The sequence below is a fragment of the Peromyscus californicus genome, unplaced genomic scaffold (assembly GCF_007827085.1).
Source record: "Peromyscus californicus insignis strain IS unplaced genomic scaffold, ASM782708v3 Scaffold_7__1_contigs__length_154581171, whole genome shotgun sequence".
NCBI classification, from domain to species: domain Eukaryota; kingdom Metazoa; phylum Chordata; class Mammalia; order Rodentia; family Cricetidae; genus Peromyscus; species Peromyscus californicus.
This window is the reverse complement of record NW_026294595.1, coordinates 120,743,439-120,760,825: the sequence shown is the minus strand read 5'-3', so window position 1 is coordinate 120,760,825 and position 17,387 is coordinate 120,743,439. Positions and strand designations below refer to the sequence as shown.

Below are 17,387 nucleotides of genomic sequence, written 5' to 3'. Positions count from 1 at the left end.
ACTTCTGTAAGATAATATCTGGCAATGTATATCTATGTAACATTGAGGTGATTGATTATAAAAATAACTCTTTTCATTCTAGAGGACCTAAATATGTACAAAAAATACAAAGAATAAGATAAAAAAAATCACTGATATTATAAACCAATGACAACACCAAGTTACATTTTAAGTATATATAATTTAAATGCATACAATTTAATGCATATAATTTAAAATGTTTAGCATACTTTATTCTCCATTTCATAGAGAGCTAAAATCCCTCTCCCAAATTTTTAAAAAATTATAAAATGTAAAATATGATTACATCATTTCCCCCTTTCCTTTCCTCCCTCCCACCCGTTCCATGTACCTCCAGACACACTTGCTCAGTCTTAAATTCACGGCCTCTTTTCTTTGTTATTATTATGCATTACAAATGCGTAGGTATATAAATAGCCTGTTGAGTTCATTTAGTGTTGTTGGTATGTGTATGACTTTAGGGATGACTACTTGGAACTGGATAACCATTCAGGGGGCTCATCCCTGGGACAGGCCAATTCTCTCTTCTCAGCAGCCATTAGTCACCTGTAGCTCTTTGTCTAGGGGTGAGACCCTTTGAGATTTCCCCCTTCCACAATAGCCTGACTATCAGTGTCTATTTAAGCAGCCATATTGTTGAGGTCCATGGATGTAGCTTCCTTGTCATTTCTAGGAGACATATTCTCACAGCAGGCTTTCTGGTCCTCTGGCTCTTACAATTTCTCCCAAATTTTTAAAAAAATGTTTTATAGTGGAGAAATTACAATGACGGGGGTTGGCTTCATGTGTATAGAGCAGCCCAAAGTTGCACGTAATAAAGGGCCTCATCCTTGGAGTTTAATTCTCTGAGGTCAACATCTTAGAAAGCTTAAAATTTTCATCTGTAGTTTTGTGTCTTTAAGAGAAGTTTAGTGAGACAAAAGAGCATGTCTAGGGGTTCAGAGCCATGGCTTATACTTGATTCTCAGTTCCTTCTGTCTGTTCATTGATGAATCTCCTCCCTGTTCCCTACGTCACCACCCCATCCTCACGGTGCCTATCTCTGTAAATAGTGACAACTGGGTTCTACCTTGGACATTAGATGGAGAATCATGTGAAGGTGCCACAAAGATGGGGTTAAAACCACCTTCTACCTGAAGTGGGGTATGGGACATAGACGTGGAAAAAGTTGAGGATTTGTCGAGTCTTTGTTCAGAGCAATGGGTGGCTGTTCCCTCCCTTGGTAAGTAGAGCCATGATGTGTATAGCTGGTTACCTTACCCATGCTCCTCACGAATTTTTAGTATATACTGGAATAGAGGCTTCAAGCCCCCTTGGGATGAATGTGCCAAGGGTTCGAGCAGTCATTTCACAGAAAGAGAAATTTTTATTTTCCACATCAAGCCAAAAGTTCCATAGTTTCATTTTGTAATGGGTCCATGTGATATATAGATGACCTGACATCACTTTCTCTCTGCTCTAAATAGAACAATGTTACTCCTCTCAATAAACAGTTATAACCTAGTTAACTCTTAATTGTGGTGAATATCTGTGCTTAAATTGTAATGCATGGTTACAATTATAAACAAAATTGTTTTATTTGCAAGGATGTATATGTATACAATTAACTGGCTAAAACCTGATCAATTAATATCACCTGAATAATAATTACAAGCAATCTTTAAGACCAAGATGAGAACCTGGCTCTGATATGGACAGTTTGCACCAAAAAATCTAGTTCTGAAAGATTAAAGGTGTAAATGTTAAAAACAAGACCAAACATGTCAAGGAAATAGAAGAAATGAAAACAAATGTCTTAAAAATGTCCATAACACCTTAGTCACAACACCCCAAAGGAAAACCTAAATGTCTATCAACTGATAGATGCATAGAATGTGGCATATGTACACAATGGAACTATTCAGCCACAGAAGGAAATGAAGTGTTAAGGTATGTTACATGTGACAAAAGCCACGTGTAAAATACCACAGTGCACTCTGCTGCTCCATTTCCATGAAATGTCCAGAACAGGCAAGCTTACAGAGGTAGAAAGGAGACAGTGGCTGTGAGGACAAGGTAACCAATTGACTATTCAATGAGCATGGGGAGGCTTAGAGGTGACAAAAAATGTTCTGAGAACAGACAGAGGTGATGAGTGCACATCATTACATATCTACTAAGAACCACTGAATTATACAATTAAGTGGGAATATTAGGTGATCTTAATTATATCTCAATAAGCTATTATTGTATTACTATAGTCTGTGCATATATGCATAAACTATCAAAGAAAGTTGAAAAGGAAAAGAAGGGAATGGCAATGGTAACTAACAGTCAAACTAAACTCTCATGGTTCCATAACTAGCAGATGAATTAGCACTTGAGGCTGAAGTCACGATGAGAAAAAAAAAACAACTTTATTTGATAAAGTAAAATCTCAGCAGAGAGAGTGATATCAAGTCACCAAGTTTCTGTCCAAGAGTTTCAGGTTCCTAATTAATCTGAAGGTTGCTGCTGCCTCAACATGAACACACTTGGCATCAGTGGCCCCATTCTCATCTGAGTGGGTGGCAGCTCCACATTCCACAGCTGAGGCCCAAACCACCAGCTACCACTACTCCACAGTTGGGATGTTACAACAGCAGCATCATAAGTCTCTATGTGCTCACCTTAACTTCCCCAATCCAACCTCAGCTAAGCTGCCAGAGTGATGCCTAAAAATACTGAGTCACAGCACGTGACTCTGCAACACTAATCCCAGCAACAGAGGAGTTCATGACCTTTCATGCCCAAGGCCCTCCCCAGAATACGGTTTGTAAGTGTATAAAACAAGATACAGAGAACTACAATAGGTAAACTTAAGGTGATGAATTAAGCGGTGGTCTATTGATCACTATAATTGTGTGCCCTGGTGTGTATAGGCAATGAGTGACACCTGCAGATCTCTGGAGCTGCAGTGTTGGAGGAAAAGGAGGAGGAAGCAGCAGGGGCTGGTGACATTGCTGTGGCTTGGTGCCTCCTTTCACAATGGAAGGAGATGCGAAATTTCCTTGTGAAAGTCAAGGACGTGGTTTTTCACCTCAATTCAGACCCTGGATAAGAACGTCAGTTATCCCTCCCACCACACTGAGTCACAAGCAAAGTCACAGAGTGGCTTCAAGGACTCTGTGACCAGTCTCCTCTCCCGTGTCTTGTCTTCCCCATCTCTCTGACTCTCTCACCTCTAACCCATCTCCAAACTGTGGGCTTCTTTCTTTCCCTGCCTCACCTTTCAGACCCCATGCTCGTCCCCAAAGTCAGTCAGCGGGCGCCCTCGTCATTTCTCACCTGAAACCCTCAGCTCTCACTCAGCCCAGTGACTCTCCAGACCTACCTGGACATCAGCAGTGTAACACACTTCACTGTATGAGCTTTGCCACCTGACTCTGGTCCCTCACACTTCCTGTACTGGTTCTCTCTGTGCAATTCTTCCCATCCGTTTGTTTTGTGTCCAACCCCTTCCCCCCCCCCCCCCCCCGCCCCAGCTATTAGAATAAGAGTTCAAAGACAGCCCAATGGCTAGAACAGCTCCTGATGGACAGTGGCTGTCAAGGGAGTGAATTATACAGCCTGTGTAGAAACAGCTTTTCATGCTTACAACATGTCTTTCTGACTATGATAAGTGCTACAATTGAGTTATAAAGTGTGTGGCAGGAGCCAGGACAGTAAATGAATATGAATACTGTCTTAGTTAGGGTTTCTTTCAATTGCTGTGATAAAACACCATGACCAGAAGCAACGCCGAGAAGAAAAGGTTTATTTATCGTAGGCTTCCACGTCACTGCTCATCATTGAAAGAAGTCATGACAGGAACTCAACAGGGCAAGAACCTGGAGATAAGAGCTTGTTCAGAGGCCATGGAGGAATGCTGCTTACGGGCTTGTTCCTTATGGCTTACACAGCCTGCTTTCTTATAGAACCCAGGATCACCAGCCTAGGGGTAGTACCACCCACAGTGGGCTAGGCCCAATACAGGCTTGCTAGCATCCTGATCTTAGAGAGGCATTTTCTCAATTGACTCTCCCTCCTCTCTGATGAATCTAGCCTGAGTCCAGTTGTCATAAAACTGGCCAGCACAAATGCCTTCCTCCAAGCTGATAGCTCAGATCACACCATGGTCTACTTTGAAAGCCAGGGTTTCTTCTAGCCCACATTGACACTGAATAAGTGTTCAGTGGGACTTGGGGTTGTTTTCCTAAGTGTCACAAAACACAAACATCATTTCTCTCCTCTGTCTACAGAAAACTGATCAGGTGGCAGAGTCGTTTTGTATTACACCAAGAAGCTCGCAGGTCTGTTATTTATATTCAGCCAAGAGGAACACTTGAGAATTTTTATATGTTCCTAGAATTTCAGCAGAAGGAGGAATGCGCAATAGCAGCCACCACCTAAAGCTACCCTGCCTGACACAAGACTCTCCAGTTACTTGAAATGTGGCTATTCAAATTTTACAAGTGCTATAACTGAGTTTTTATGCCCTAGTACAAACAAGACTACAAAACAGCTCAATGCTTTCACACTGACCACACATTAAAACAAAGTTGTGTATATAATAGGTTATATGATAAATACTGAGATTTAATTTTACCTAGCTTAAATTTATACATTAATGTGTCTATTAGAAAAATTAAAATTACAAATACAATCACAGTGTATTTTTCATGGACGGAGCTGTTCCACATGCCTATATTTATCTCTGAGAGCATGTGTGCATGTGTGTGTGTGTGTGCATGCACGTGCACATGCACACACGCATACGCACACAAGTTCAAGTACATACAGAGGCCAAATGATATTCTTGGGTATTATCCTTAGGAATGTGATTCACCTCCTTCGAGACTAGGTCTCTCACTGATACAGAGTTCAATTAGGTTAATCTGGCTGGTCATTAAGTCTTGAATACTGCTGTCTCCGTCTTCCTGGTGCTGGGATCATTTGACTTGGGTTCTGAAGATTTAACCCAGGTTCTCATGTTTGTGTCACGTGGCCAGCACTTTAGTGACTGCTCTCTCTCCAGGGCCCCTGAGAGTTATTTTACAAAAGGTTTTAACTCAGAAAGAGGAGGAGGAGGAGGAGGAATAGGAGGAGGAGGAGGAGGTGAGAGGGGTGCAGAGTACTAGTACACATCTGTACTCAGAAGGCTGAGGTTGGACAATTGAGAATTCCAGGCCAGCGTAAGCTAATAATGAGACCCTATCTCAAAACAAAACAGTAAGCAGAGATAGACTTAATGCACAGGAGACTCTGCATTGCTTCTGCCTCTGGTTCTAGCAACATCAGGTGGCCTGTGTGGTTTGGCTTTAACTGGAATGAGATGAGAGGGCCACGACTGGCAGACAGGAAATTAAAATGTATTTGCTTAAATTATTAAATTGACATTACTAAGAACGGTTCATTCATTCAACCAATCACAAATGGCTCTGAAACGTCTGGCGTGTTCCCACGGTGTCCAGGTGATGGGAACCCAATGTGGGAACAAGTTAGCCCATAATTTCTGCTCTAATCAGACTGACCCTGTCTTGATTTCAGAACCACAATCTGATAAATAACCCAAAAAGTCCTTTAAAACTTTCCAGTGCATGGACCATTGTGGTGGTATTTTACTTGTACTGAAATGTGATTTTAATTGTATGTTAATAAATAAAGTTGTCTGGGGGTCAGAGCTATTAGAGACATAGCAAGTGCGTGGCGGTGGTGGCGCAAGCCTTTAAGGACCTGGAGGGCGGTACATTCAGGCAGTGACGAGGCAGTCACGTGTCTGGGTTTACAACCAATGAGAAGGCAGAACAGCTAGACTATATAAAGACATACACACAGGAAGTAGGCCCCTTTCGGAGAGCTCTCTTGGCTGAAGAGGATCGCTGAATCAGGAAGGGTGAGGCTCTTAGCTCTGACCTCTTGGCTTTCTTCTCTGAATCGGCTCTGTGTTTCTTATTTAATAAGACATTTGGTTATATCTACAGACCATGAGTATGGAGGTCTTTATGTCTTAGCTATAGAAAGCCCCTGATGGACCACAGATTATGGACGTCTTTATGTTTTAGATATGGAAAGTCCCTGGGAAAATCAGGTTACTTTGAAACAACTCTTACAAATGCTTAGGGAGAAAAGGGAGAAAGGAAAAGGGGGAGGGCAACAGGAGGGAAGGGGAAGGAAGATGCTTAACATTTTATATCAGTATGTCCAATCATAATATATATGATGTACCACATACGTTCTCCAAAAGGAGATAGCATGTATTGTCCAGTTACCTATCTTGATTCCTTGCCATCTTCTTAAATAAATCATAAAGAGTAAGAATATTCATTGTCTGTAAAAATGATATTAAAACTGTATAAAACAAGCTTTGAATCTATTGATTCATTCTATTCTATTCTATTTTATTCTATTCTATTCTATCCACCTATCAATCTACTGATATTAAAACCCACAAAATCCACTCTGCTATCTACACAGCCACCTTTAGGCATAGCAGGGCTGCAGAAGATAGTGGCTCATTGGATATACCTAAGTGTCATTCTACTTCCATCTCCGCACAAGCTCCTAGAACCTTCTTTCTCATTACGACCACTGTCGAGGGCCTATTCTTTCAGTCCAACCATGTATAAGTTGAAAGGAAACACTCCAGTTGTTCTGCTCTGTTTCTGCCTTGCACGACCCTGCCAGAGACCACTGCACACCCATTGACCATAATGACCTAATCAGGCTTTTCTTCAGGGCTCAAGCACACTTCTTCGGCATCCTGAATCAAAGAGAGAGATTTGCGGTGCTTTTCCTTATCTATGCCCAAGGCTCTCCATGTCACCAAAAAAAGCAAGTTCTCTTGAGAAATCTTCTTTTCCTAGCCCTTCCCTTCCCCAAGCCAGCCATCTTAGGCACCTTTTCTCTCTGGTATACTTGAATGTCCAAACTTGTGAACTCTCAGAGTCCATGAAAAAAGGATGAAGCCCTTGCCAACTAGTCCCTCCTTGGGTATTACAAGTTTTCCAGTCTTGGTAACTGTTTCACCACAAGATGTTCTAGTTATCTCCTTAACAACAACAACAAAAAAAAACCCAAAAACAGGAGCAAAGTGATTCTGGCCTTAAAGGTCAGAATTTGAGGTGTTCAGTCTGACTATACACATAATAAAATAGAAAATGATGTATGAAAAGTAAAAAGATTTACCACATATCCTTTTCAACTCAAAACTGAATGAATGCTTTTAGAAACTACAGATTTGTGTATGTTTCCAGTTACCGTCTCACAAAAAATTGGGAAATTTTGATGCCAGCCAAGGGACACAAAAGATGTAAAGAAGAATATGTGATATGAGCCTCTCTGAACAAAATCACACAACTCTACAATCATCAACACTTCAATCTGAACCATACACAAACAAGAAAGCAACCAGGCCCCAAACAAAACAATGGCCCCAATAAACAAACTTTCTATTGCATTCTACTGGAAGAGGCCCATTAAGGGCACAAGGAACAAAGGACAGATTTGATATCACTATATACTGGCCATGATAACATGAGCCTGAAGGAGTAAAACGGTGACATCATTGAAAAAATGACAACAAACCATGTATGAGCCACTCAAAGGAAAACAAATACAACAAATACATTGAAGGAAAGAACTTCCCAGAGGCTGACCACTGAGGGCCATCTTTATTTACTGAGTAATGTTGACAATGGCGTACGACCTAGCCAAGAAGCTAAATGTTTCTAGCACAATAAATATTAGTTGGATGAGTAAGTCTGACATGTCTTCCTACAAAGGAAAAATGTCAGATCTCAGAAAAGTGCAGCATGGAAAAGTAGCAAAAGGGGATGGACTACTGGTTCAACCAAATGTGCCCTCCACTAATGACTGAACAAGAAGAAAGGCCAACGGGCAGGTTAAGAATGGGCAAGCCAGGGAAAGTAAGAACGCAATCTGATATACAACATAAAACCCAGTGCTACCTTGGGAAACAACTTAATGATTAATATACAAACGAAAAGTTCTCATTTAAAGACCCAGAAGTTACCATAAAAAATGAGAGGGAGCATGGGGTGTGGGGTCTGTTGACAGAAGAGGTAGCCCTTACTAACAATCTGATGAATTATGTGTGTCCGTGCTCACCAGCATGGCCAGAGGGCAGATGACAGAAACAAATATAATTTCCCAAGGGAAGGAGGAGGAAATTAGGTAGGGGACCATAACATGGGGTCATGAAATTTAAAGCAACCCAATGTAAGAGCAGGAGCAATCCATTCCAAATGTCAAGAGAAGTGAAGCAAAAACCGTGGCATAAAAAGAGAATGTGTCAGAGACTTGTGCCCTCGCCATGCCCACATGGCTCCCTCCTCGCCGCCATCATGCCCTTCCTCAAGGCCACCTCTCCTGTGCACCCTGTGAGCTAGCAGTTCCTCCCTGTCCAGTACTTACCCACCTGCTGTACTCTTTTCCTTTCCCATCATGTACCTACTATCTAGTTCACCTCTTTCCTTTCTCTGTGTCTTCCTCCTCTGGCTAGAAGGCAGACCCCATGAGGACCCAGACTTCTGTCTGTTTGGGTTATTACGTTTCCCCAGCACCTGGGTTAGAACTGGCTGAAAGCACACAGTTGATGTTGCATATTCTATTAGATGAATGAGGAGCTCCACTGTGGGCCTTTGGGAAAGGAAGCACTCAATTAGCCAGTACCTTCCAGCCGTGGTGCTACCTGGATATCGGCCCAAAATGTTGCAGCCATGCCAATGTGATAAGAGCCAATTGCAGATGGAGCAGATGCCAGAGAGGCCACAGTAGAAGAAAGGAAAGAAACAAAGGTCCTTAAAACACAGACCTTGAAGTCCTGCCTATGGCCAGACCTCCTGCTTACGGAGCCAGTCAACAGCAGAAGCTTTTCCTGAATTGGCCTTTACTTTATTTCTAACAGAAAATATTCTTCCAGTTAGTGTAAACTTTGAACTTTAATTGATAGTTTAATACCAAATTAACATTTTCTATTACAGAAATAACAGGTGTCTATGATTTGTTTTAAATCAAACTGAAATAAGCAACCTGTGTAAAAGGAAGCAAAAAAAGATCCACATAGAAATATCATCAGAGAGGTCACATGGGTGAAGGGTGAGCATCTGAAATGCACTAGCACAAAATCATTCAGTGGCATCCATCACTAGGGAACCGCACATTCACAGCACCAATGATGTGATACCAGAGAGCTGCTAGGAGGGCCAAATCATACCGAGCACAGCAAAAACTGGCAGGGACACAGAGCAACCAGTTGCTGGTGTTGTTGCAAAAAGGTACAGTCACTCTTTGAGAAAGACTGACAGTTTTGTACAAAGGTATACTATACTGTGATCATAGTGACTAGCAATTCCATTCTCTCTTAGCCAAATAAGCCGAAAACTTATGTATACACAAAACCCCGTACGTGAATGCTTTCACCTCTTTGTTCATAATGATCTAAACTTGGAAACAGCCAAGATGCTCCTTAGTGGGAGAACAGGAAAATAAACTGTATAGTGTGTCTAGATGGTGGCATATTACTCAATGCTAAAAATAAATGAGTCAACAAATTATGAAGTGACATGGAGGTTAAATGCATATGGCCAAGTAAGAGAAGCCAAGTTGACAAGGTGACATATTGTAGGATTCGAACTACTTTTCTGGAAATGGTAAAAAGTTATAGTGAGTAAAAAGGTCAGAGTGCGCCAGTGTTAGGGGGAAGGAAGGAACAACAGGCGAGGTACAGAGGTTTAGGCAGTGAAGCTAGTCTGTGTGACACTATGATGGCACCATTACACATTTCCCCAAATCCACTGAATACACAAGACTATGCTAGTTACTTTCCTCATTGCTCTAACAAAATACTTGACAAAGAGACCTAAGGTAGGAAGAAATTACATCAGTTTGTCATTAGAGAGGATACAGCCCTTCATGGCAACAAGACAGGGCTATGGGAGCCTGATGCAGCTGGTCACGTGATGTTCACACTCAAAAATTGGAAAAAGATGACTATGGTACTCACTGGCTTTCTCCTTTTTCTTCAGTTCAGGATCCCAGACCATGGGATGGTGTTCCTTCATTTAACATGGGTCTTCCCTCAGAAAATTATCTCTGGAAATGCCCTCACAGAAACGCCCAGGGTTATGTCTCCCAGGTGACTCTAAATCCCATTGAGTTGACTGACAATCAGACCATCCCAGAGGCTAAACTGGGACCCTACATAAACTATGGACTTTGGTTGATAACAAGGCAGCAGTTTGTTCATCGGCTATAACAAATGTAGCATTCTGATGCCAAATGAGGATAATGGGACCATTGAAGGGAGATATGTGAAGCTTCATATGTCTCCTCCTCAATTTTTCAGTAAACCTAAACTATTCTAAACACAAAGTTTATTAATGGGAAAGCAAAAACAAGTTATCTGTATTTGCCCCCTCCAGTCCTGCTTTTCACAGGCACCAGGCTGAGTAGACTCATATGCCCCAATCTGAACTTCTGAACAGACGTAAGACAAACACTGCCTGTGATGTGCTTGTGATGTCCTTTCCCTCCTCCTCTTCCTTTCATGGTGGGGAAGAGTGTGTTTGTTTTTTTTTTACTGGAATCACACCTAGCTGGCTAGTGCCATGTCTCCTAGCCTCCCCTGCAGCCAGATCAGACCAACAACCAACCTCCAAGAGATGAATTTACAGCTCCAGGAAATCGCAATACTAGAGTGGGTACACGGTGTAAAACCTAATCCTCCACAATGCAAAGGCCCCAAAGACACGCCCTTCACTCATCTTCTAAGAAGGAAATGGTGAGAGGTGCACTGACAGTTACAGAGCTTTGTGGTCACCCTTCTCCTTGGGCAGGACCTTATGGTTGGAGACACTGCTGCTCAGTTGGATGAATTGATGCAGTGGGTTAAATTGGACCCCAGAGCAGCAGGGGCCAGGCGGCAGCACTGAACGGCCAAAGGCAAGAAGATCTTAGTTACTGCAATGGGCAGCATAAACAAAGCAATGTCCGTAATGGCCTGACCTGTAATGGGCAGCACAGGCAAAGGGATTTTTATAGTGGTAAGACTCGTCTGGACCTTTGGTACTGGCCAATCAATCATGGTGTTTAGGCATGAAATATATAAGAAGCCTGAGGCATTTTTGTTTGATCTGTATAAGCTGAAAAATTCTCAAACAAATGAAAGAAAGGCTACGTTGTATCATGGAAAAAGGGAATCTTGGCCCATGAACCAGTTTACAGACATAGAACCCCTTAGATGAAGGGACGGTCATGTTCCCCTGAGGAAAGACCTTGATAAAATGCCTAAGAGTTTTACAGTTAGTCTTTCTCCAGTCCTTCCCCAGAGGGACCTGTGGCATAGAACAAGGGTACCTGAACGCTGGGGGAAAGGAAACAATCGGACTTCCCAGAGTCTGTTAGATATGGTTCTGAATTGACTCTGATTCTCGGAGATCCCCAAGAAACACTGTGGCCCTTCAGTTAAAGTAGGGGCTGATGGAGGTCAGGCGATTCATGGAGTGTTGGCTGAAGTCTGACTCACAGTAGGACCAGTGGGTCCCCAAACTCATCCTGTGGTTATTTCCCCAGTCCCAGAATGTATAATTGGGATAGATACACTTAGAATTTGGCAGAATTCCCACATTAGTTTCTAGATCTGTGGATTTAGGAAAGGCCAAATGGAAGCCTTTAGAGACACCTCTGCCAGGGAAAATAGTGAATCAAAAACAGTATCGCATCCCTGGAGAAACAGCAGAAATTAGTGCCACCACTGAGGACTTGAAAGATGCGGGGGTGGTGCTTTCCATGACATCTCCTTTTAACTCCTACCTGGCCAGCGCCAAAGACAGATGGATTTTGGAGAATGACAGTGGCCTGCTGACAACTCAGTCAAGCAGTAATTCCAGCTGCAGCTGCTATACCAGATCTGATGTCCTTCTTAAGCAGACTGACGCATCTCCTGGTACACAGTGCCCAGCCATTGATCTAGCAAATGCCTTTTTCTTCGTACCTGTCCATAAGGACCACCAGAAGCAATTTGCTTTCAGCTGGCAGGGCCAGCAGTATACCTTTACAGTTTTACTTCCAGGATATATTAACTCTCCAGCACTGTGTCATAACTTAGTTTGAAGGGATCTTGATCATCTGTCTCTTCCACAAAAAATCATATGAATTCAGTATACTGATGACATTATGCTGATTGGACCAAGTGAGCAGGAGGTAGCAACCACATTGGACCCATTGGTAACATAGATATGCATCAGAGGATGGGAAATATATCCAACCAAAATTCAAGGGCCTTCTACCTCAGTGAAATTCTTAGAAGTCTAGTGGTATGGGGCATGTAGAGATATTCCTCCTAAGGTGAAGGACAAATGATTGTACCTGGCCCCTCTCACAACCAAGAAAGAAGCACGTTTAGGGGCCTATTTGGATTTTGGAGACAGCACATTCCTCACTTGGGTGTGTTACTCAAGCCCATAGAGCAAGTAGCTTGGAAAGCTACTGGCTTTGTGTAGTGCCTGGAACAGGAGAAGGTCCTTCAGCAGGTCCATTATAATCCAGCAGACCTGAGTCAGTGACACACAGGGATGCTGTTTGGAGCATTAGGCAAACCCCTACAGGTAAATCACAGAAGTGACCTTAGGGATTTTAGAGCAAAGCTCTACCATTATCTGCAAACAACTATTCCCCCTTCAAGAGACAGCTTAGACTACCAATGGGGGCCTGAGTGGAAACAAAACCATTTGACAAAAGGCCATCAAGCTACCATGTGACCTGAGCTGCCCATCACGAGTTGGGTTTTATTTGACCCACAAAGTCATCAAGTGGGACGCTGCACAGCAGCAATCCATTATCAAATGGAAGTGGTACATATGTGATCAGGCTTGATCAGGTCCTGAAGGCACAATCAAGTTACATGAAGAAGCTGCCCAAATGCCTATGGTTTCTACTCCGTTTACAACGCCATCTGCTGCCAAGCATGCACCTATTGCCTCATGGGGCATGCTTTGTGACCAGCTGACTGAGGAAAAGGAGACTAGAGCCTGGTTTACTGATGGCTCTGCACATTATTCAGTACCACCCAGAAGTGGACAGCTGCAGCATTATAACACCTTTCTGGAACAACCCTGAAAGACACTGGTGAAGGGAAATCTTCACAGTGGGCAGAACTTCAGGCAATACACATAGCCATACATTTTCTTTGGAAGGAGCAATAGCTAGATGTGCAATTGTTCACTGATTTATGGACTGTAGCCAATGGATTGGCTGGATGGTCAGAGATTTGGAAAGAGTATGATAGGAAAATTAGTGAGAAAGACATCTGGGAAAGAAGTATGTGGATAGGTATCTCCAAATGGGCAAAGGATATGAAGATACTTGTGTCCCATGTAAATGCTGATCAAAAGATGACTTCAGCTGAGAAGGAGGTCAATAATCAAGAAGACAGGATGACCCATTCTGTGGACAGTCAGACTTTTTCCCCAGCCATCCCTGTCATTGACCAATGGACACATGAAAAAAGTGGCCATGGTGGCAGAGATACGAGTCATGCATGGGCTCCACAACATGGACGTTCACTCACCAAGGCTAACATAGCTACAGCTGCTGCTGAGTGCCAGATCTGCCAATAGCAGAGACCAACACTGAGCCTCAGATATGGTAGCATTCCCTGGGGTGACCAGCCAGCAACCTAGTATCAGGTTGACTACATTGGACCACTTCCTCCATGGAAATGACAGTGCTTTATCCTTACTGGAGTAGATACTTATTCTGGTTATGGATTTGTATTTCCTGCATGTAATGCTCCTGCAAAAATCACCATTCATGGACTTGCAGAATGCCTCATGCATGGTATTCCACACAGAAGCCACGGACACGGCTTTTGACCAAGGAACTCATTTCACAGACAGAGAAGTACGGCAGTGGGCCCACAATCATGGAATCCACTGGTCTTACCATGTTCCCCACCATCCTGAAGCAGCTGGCCTGATAGAAAGATGGAATGATCTTTTGAAGACACAATTACAGAGCCAATTGGGTGACCATCTGGAAGACTGGGGCAGGGTTCTCCAGAAGGCAGTATATGCTTTGAATCAGTATCCAATACATGGTACAGTTTCTCCCATAGCCAGGGGTCCAGGAATCAAAGGGTAGAAAAGGGAATAGTTCCATTATCACCCAGCAGGAAAATTTTTCCTTCCTGTGCCCATGACCTTAAGTTCTCCTGGCCTAGAAGTTTTGGTTTCAGAGTGGGGAGTGTTCCTGCCAAGAGCCATAACAAACATTCCATTGAGCTGGAATCTCTGACTTTCCCCTGGCCACTTTGGGCTTCTGATGTTCTTATGACAACAGGGTAAGAAAGGAATAACAGTGTTAAGAGGGGTGATTGATCCAGATTACCAAGAGGAAATTGTACTGTTTCTCCACAATGAAGGTAAGAAAGATTATCTGGAGTGCAGGAGATCCTTTACAGCATCTGTCGGTGCTGCCAAGTCCTGTGATTAAAGCCAATGGGAGACTACAGCAACTTAATATGGGCAGGATGACAAGGGGCACAGACCCTTCAGGAATGAAGATATGGGTCACTCCTCCAGGAAAAGAGCCAAGACCTGCTGAGGGTGAAGCAAATACAGAATGAGAAGTAGAGGGTAGTTATAAATACCAGCTAAGTTCATTTGGCCAGCTGCAGAAATGAGAATTATAAGTGACCTGAGTGTTTCTGTCATATTTTGTTAAAATGTGATTGTACAGATATTTGTGTTTTCTTTCCTTGATTTCTTTATTGTGTAATATAATATGAATTAAGATAATATCAGTGGTTGTCATATTTAAGCTTTGAGATACCAAAAGAATGTCCCTCAAGGGATATCATCACCTATTCTAAAAATTATAATGCATTCACGGTTGTTGGAGGGATAGTTATATCATGTCAGGCTTATTATGACAAAGTTATTGTTTTCATTTAGAAATTAAGCATCACATAAGAAGATACGATTGTGTGTAAAGTTGACAAGGGGTAGACTGAGATGGCTATTCTTGTTTGTCAACTTGACTACATCTGGAATTAACTAAAACTCAATATCTGTATTACCTGTGAGAGATATTTTTCTTAATTAAATCATTTGAAGTGGGAAGACTCACTTTTAACCCCAATTTTCTGAGGTGGAAAGATCCACCTTCTGCTGCCAGCCTATGGAAAAAGGAAGCTCGCTCTCTCTCTCTCTCTCTCTCTCTCTCTCTCTCTCTCTCTCTCTCTCTCTCTCTCTCCTCACTTGTTTGCCCTCACAAGGTAAGTCATTACCTCACAAAGGTAAGTCCATTCCTTCTCTAGAGACTACTTCTCTGGGATTCTGGCATACACTACAGACCTGTTGACATCCAGTCTTGTGGATTGAACTGCTACTAAATTCTTGGACTTTCTGTTGGTAGACAGCCATTGTTGGACTAGCTGGACCACAGCCTGTAAACCACTCTAAAAAAATCTCCTTTCCATCAGTTCTGTTCCTCTAGAGAACCCTGACTGATAGGGATGCTACGGGCTGATGGGGGAAGAACTGTCATCAACATTCCTATTCAGTGCTGGACCCTGCACGTGACACTATCTACATGCCGGACAGGAAAGGTCTATTGGTGCAACAGTGACGCCACTACCATGGGGACAAATAACTGCTTTCTGATTGGCTTTAAAGCCCAGTTTACAGGAGGCAACTAATGTCCGGCACTGGAAGCCAGGGGAAATCCCACGGCTGTAGAGATCATAGGCCCCCACGGGAAATCAACTGCTACTTCGGTAAATGGATGTGATGTGCCTGTCATTTCTACTTACACCCATAAAATACTGTTACTCGCCGGGCGGTGGTGGCGCACGCCTTTAATCCCAGCACCCGGGAGGCAGAGCCAGGTGGATCTCCATGAGTTCGAGGCCAGCCTGGTCTACAGCGCGAGATCCAGGAAAGGCGCAAAGCTACACAGAGAAACCCTGTCTCGAAAAACCAAAAAAAAAAAATACTGTTACTCTCATGAGGAGATATTTCTTTCTCGGTGGGTGATAGTTATGGCCATGACTCCAACAGCTGAGAATAAGTGAGTGTTACTAAAGTATAGTGGGTCACTGCTCAACCATAAATGGAAGAAAACAGTAAGACATTTCTATCACCCTTTCCAAGCCTCAGGGAACATTTTCAAAGAAGGAGAAGGAAGAATGTAAGATCCTGGGGAAGAAGTGGAGTGTTGTTATTCCCCATGAGAGAAGAAGGAAGCTCATAAGATTCAACTATGGCAATGTACTGGACTCACAAAGCTGGTACTCAGAAAGGGAGAAGATCCACAAGGCTCCTTCCCAAGGTTATATAAGCAATGAATAATAGCTGGGAGAGAAGAGAGTATTTTGGAAGAGCTGGCTACAGACTGGACAGAACCTCTAGGAATACAGCTTTGGAGTCATCACCCATGCTAGCTGGGCTTTTCAGTGATGCAATGGCCTCTGAGTCACTCACATCTCTGTGAGTAACTCCTAACCTATATTCCTGGAAATAACCCGTGTGAACTCATTGCCACAAGCTAGATTTTGTAGATCATTTCTTTGGTCTGCTGTTGATGTCTTATCTGGAATGAACAGACACAGATTATTATTTTTTGCCGCTATGATAAAATACTATGATCAAAAACAAATTATGGAAGAAAAAGTTTATTTTGATTTATGGTTCCTTAGGGGGGAGTCCACAATGGCAAATGAGGCATGGAAGTTGTGAGGCAACATCTTCAACCACGTGCAGAAAGAGTACAAATGAGAAGTAGGGCAGGGCTACAAACTCTCCAACTTGCCCCCAGTGGCATACTTCTTCCTCCAAGTCGCTACCTTCTAAAGGTTCTACAACCTTCTCCAAACAGCACCCCCTCCTGAAGACCAAGTGTTCCGATCCCTGAGCCTATGGGGGACATTTGTCATTCAAACCAGCACATCACAGTATCATTCTCCCAGGAAGTCACACAACGTATGAGTTCATTTACCTGAGCAATCCAGCTCGATGGAACACATAGAGGTCATGCTCCAGGGTGCAATTGCTGAACGGGACGACCTTCACAAAGTTCTGGATGAGGACAAACTCAGGTGTGAGATGCGGCACAGAGATCAAGCAGAAGTTCTTATGCTAAAAAAAATCAACAGGACATTCGGAGAGCATAAGAAGCCGTTTATGATTAAACAAATTCGTGCTCTAAAACACTACGGGAAATAGAAGTGAAACAAAGCACAAGCTGCACTTTTCTACCGTTTGGAGAGTCAGTAATAAAACTCATGGAGCCAAGCAGCTGGGAGAAGACAGGGGAGACATCAGTGAGGCTTACTGAGAGCAGAACAA

The 17,387-nt window shown here is 42.9% G+C and overlaps 1 protein-coding gene across 4 annotated transcripts in view; it reads right to left on the bottom strand.

The window, feature by feature from the left end:
- The window catches only part of Cfap61 (cilia and flagella associated protein 61), a 300,869-nt gene that overhangs the window by 199,610 nt on the left and 83,872 nt on the right, over positions 1-17,387 (bottom strand). For all 4 annotated transcript variants that reach the window (XM_052722829.1, XM_052722832.1, XM_052722833.1 and 1 more), the window contains exon 13: positions 17,038-17,177. In XM_052722829.1, coding sequence (XP_052578789.1) covers positions 17,038-17,177 — 140 coding nt within the window. The remainder of the gene's footprint in view (positions 1-17,037; positions 17,178-17,387) is intronic.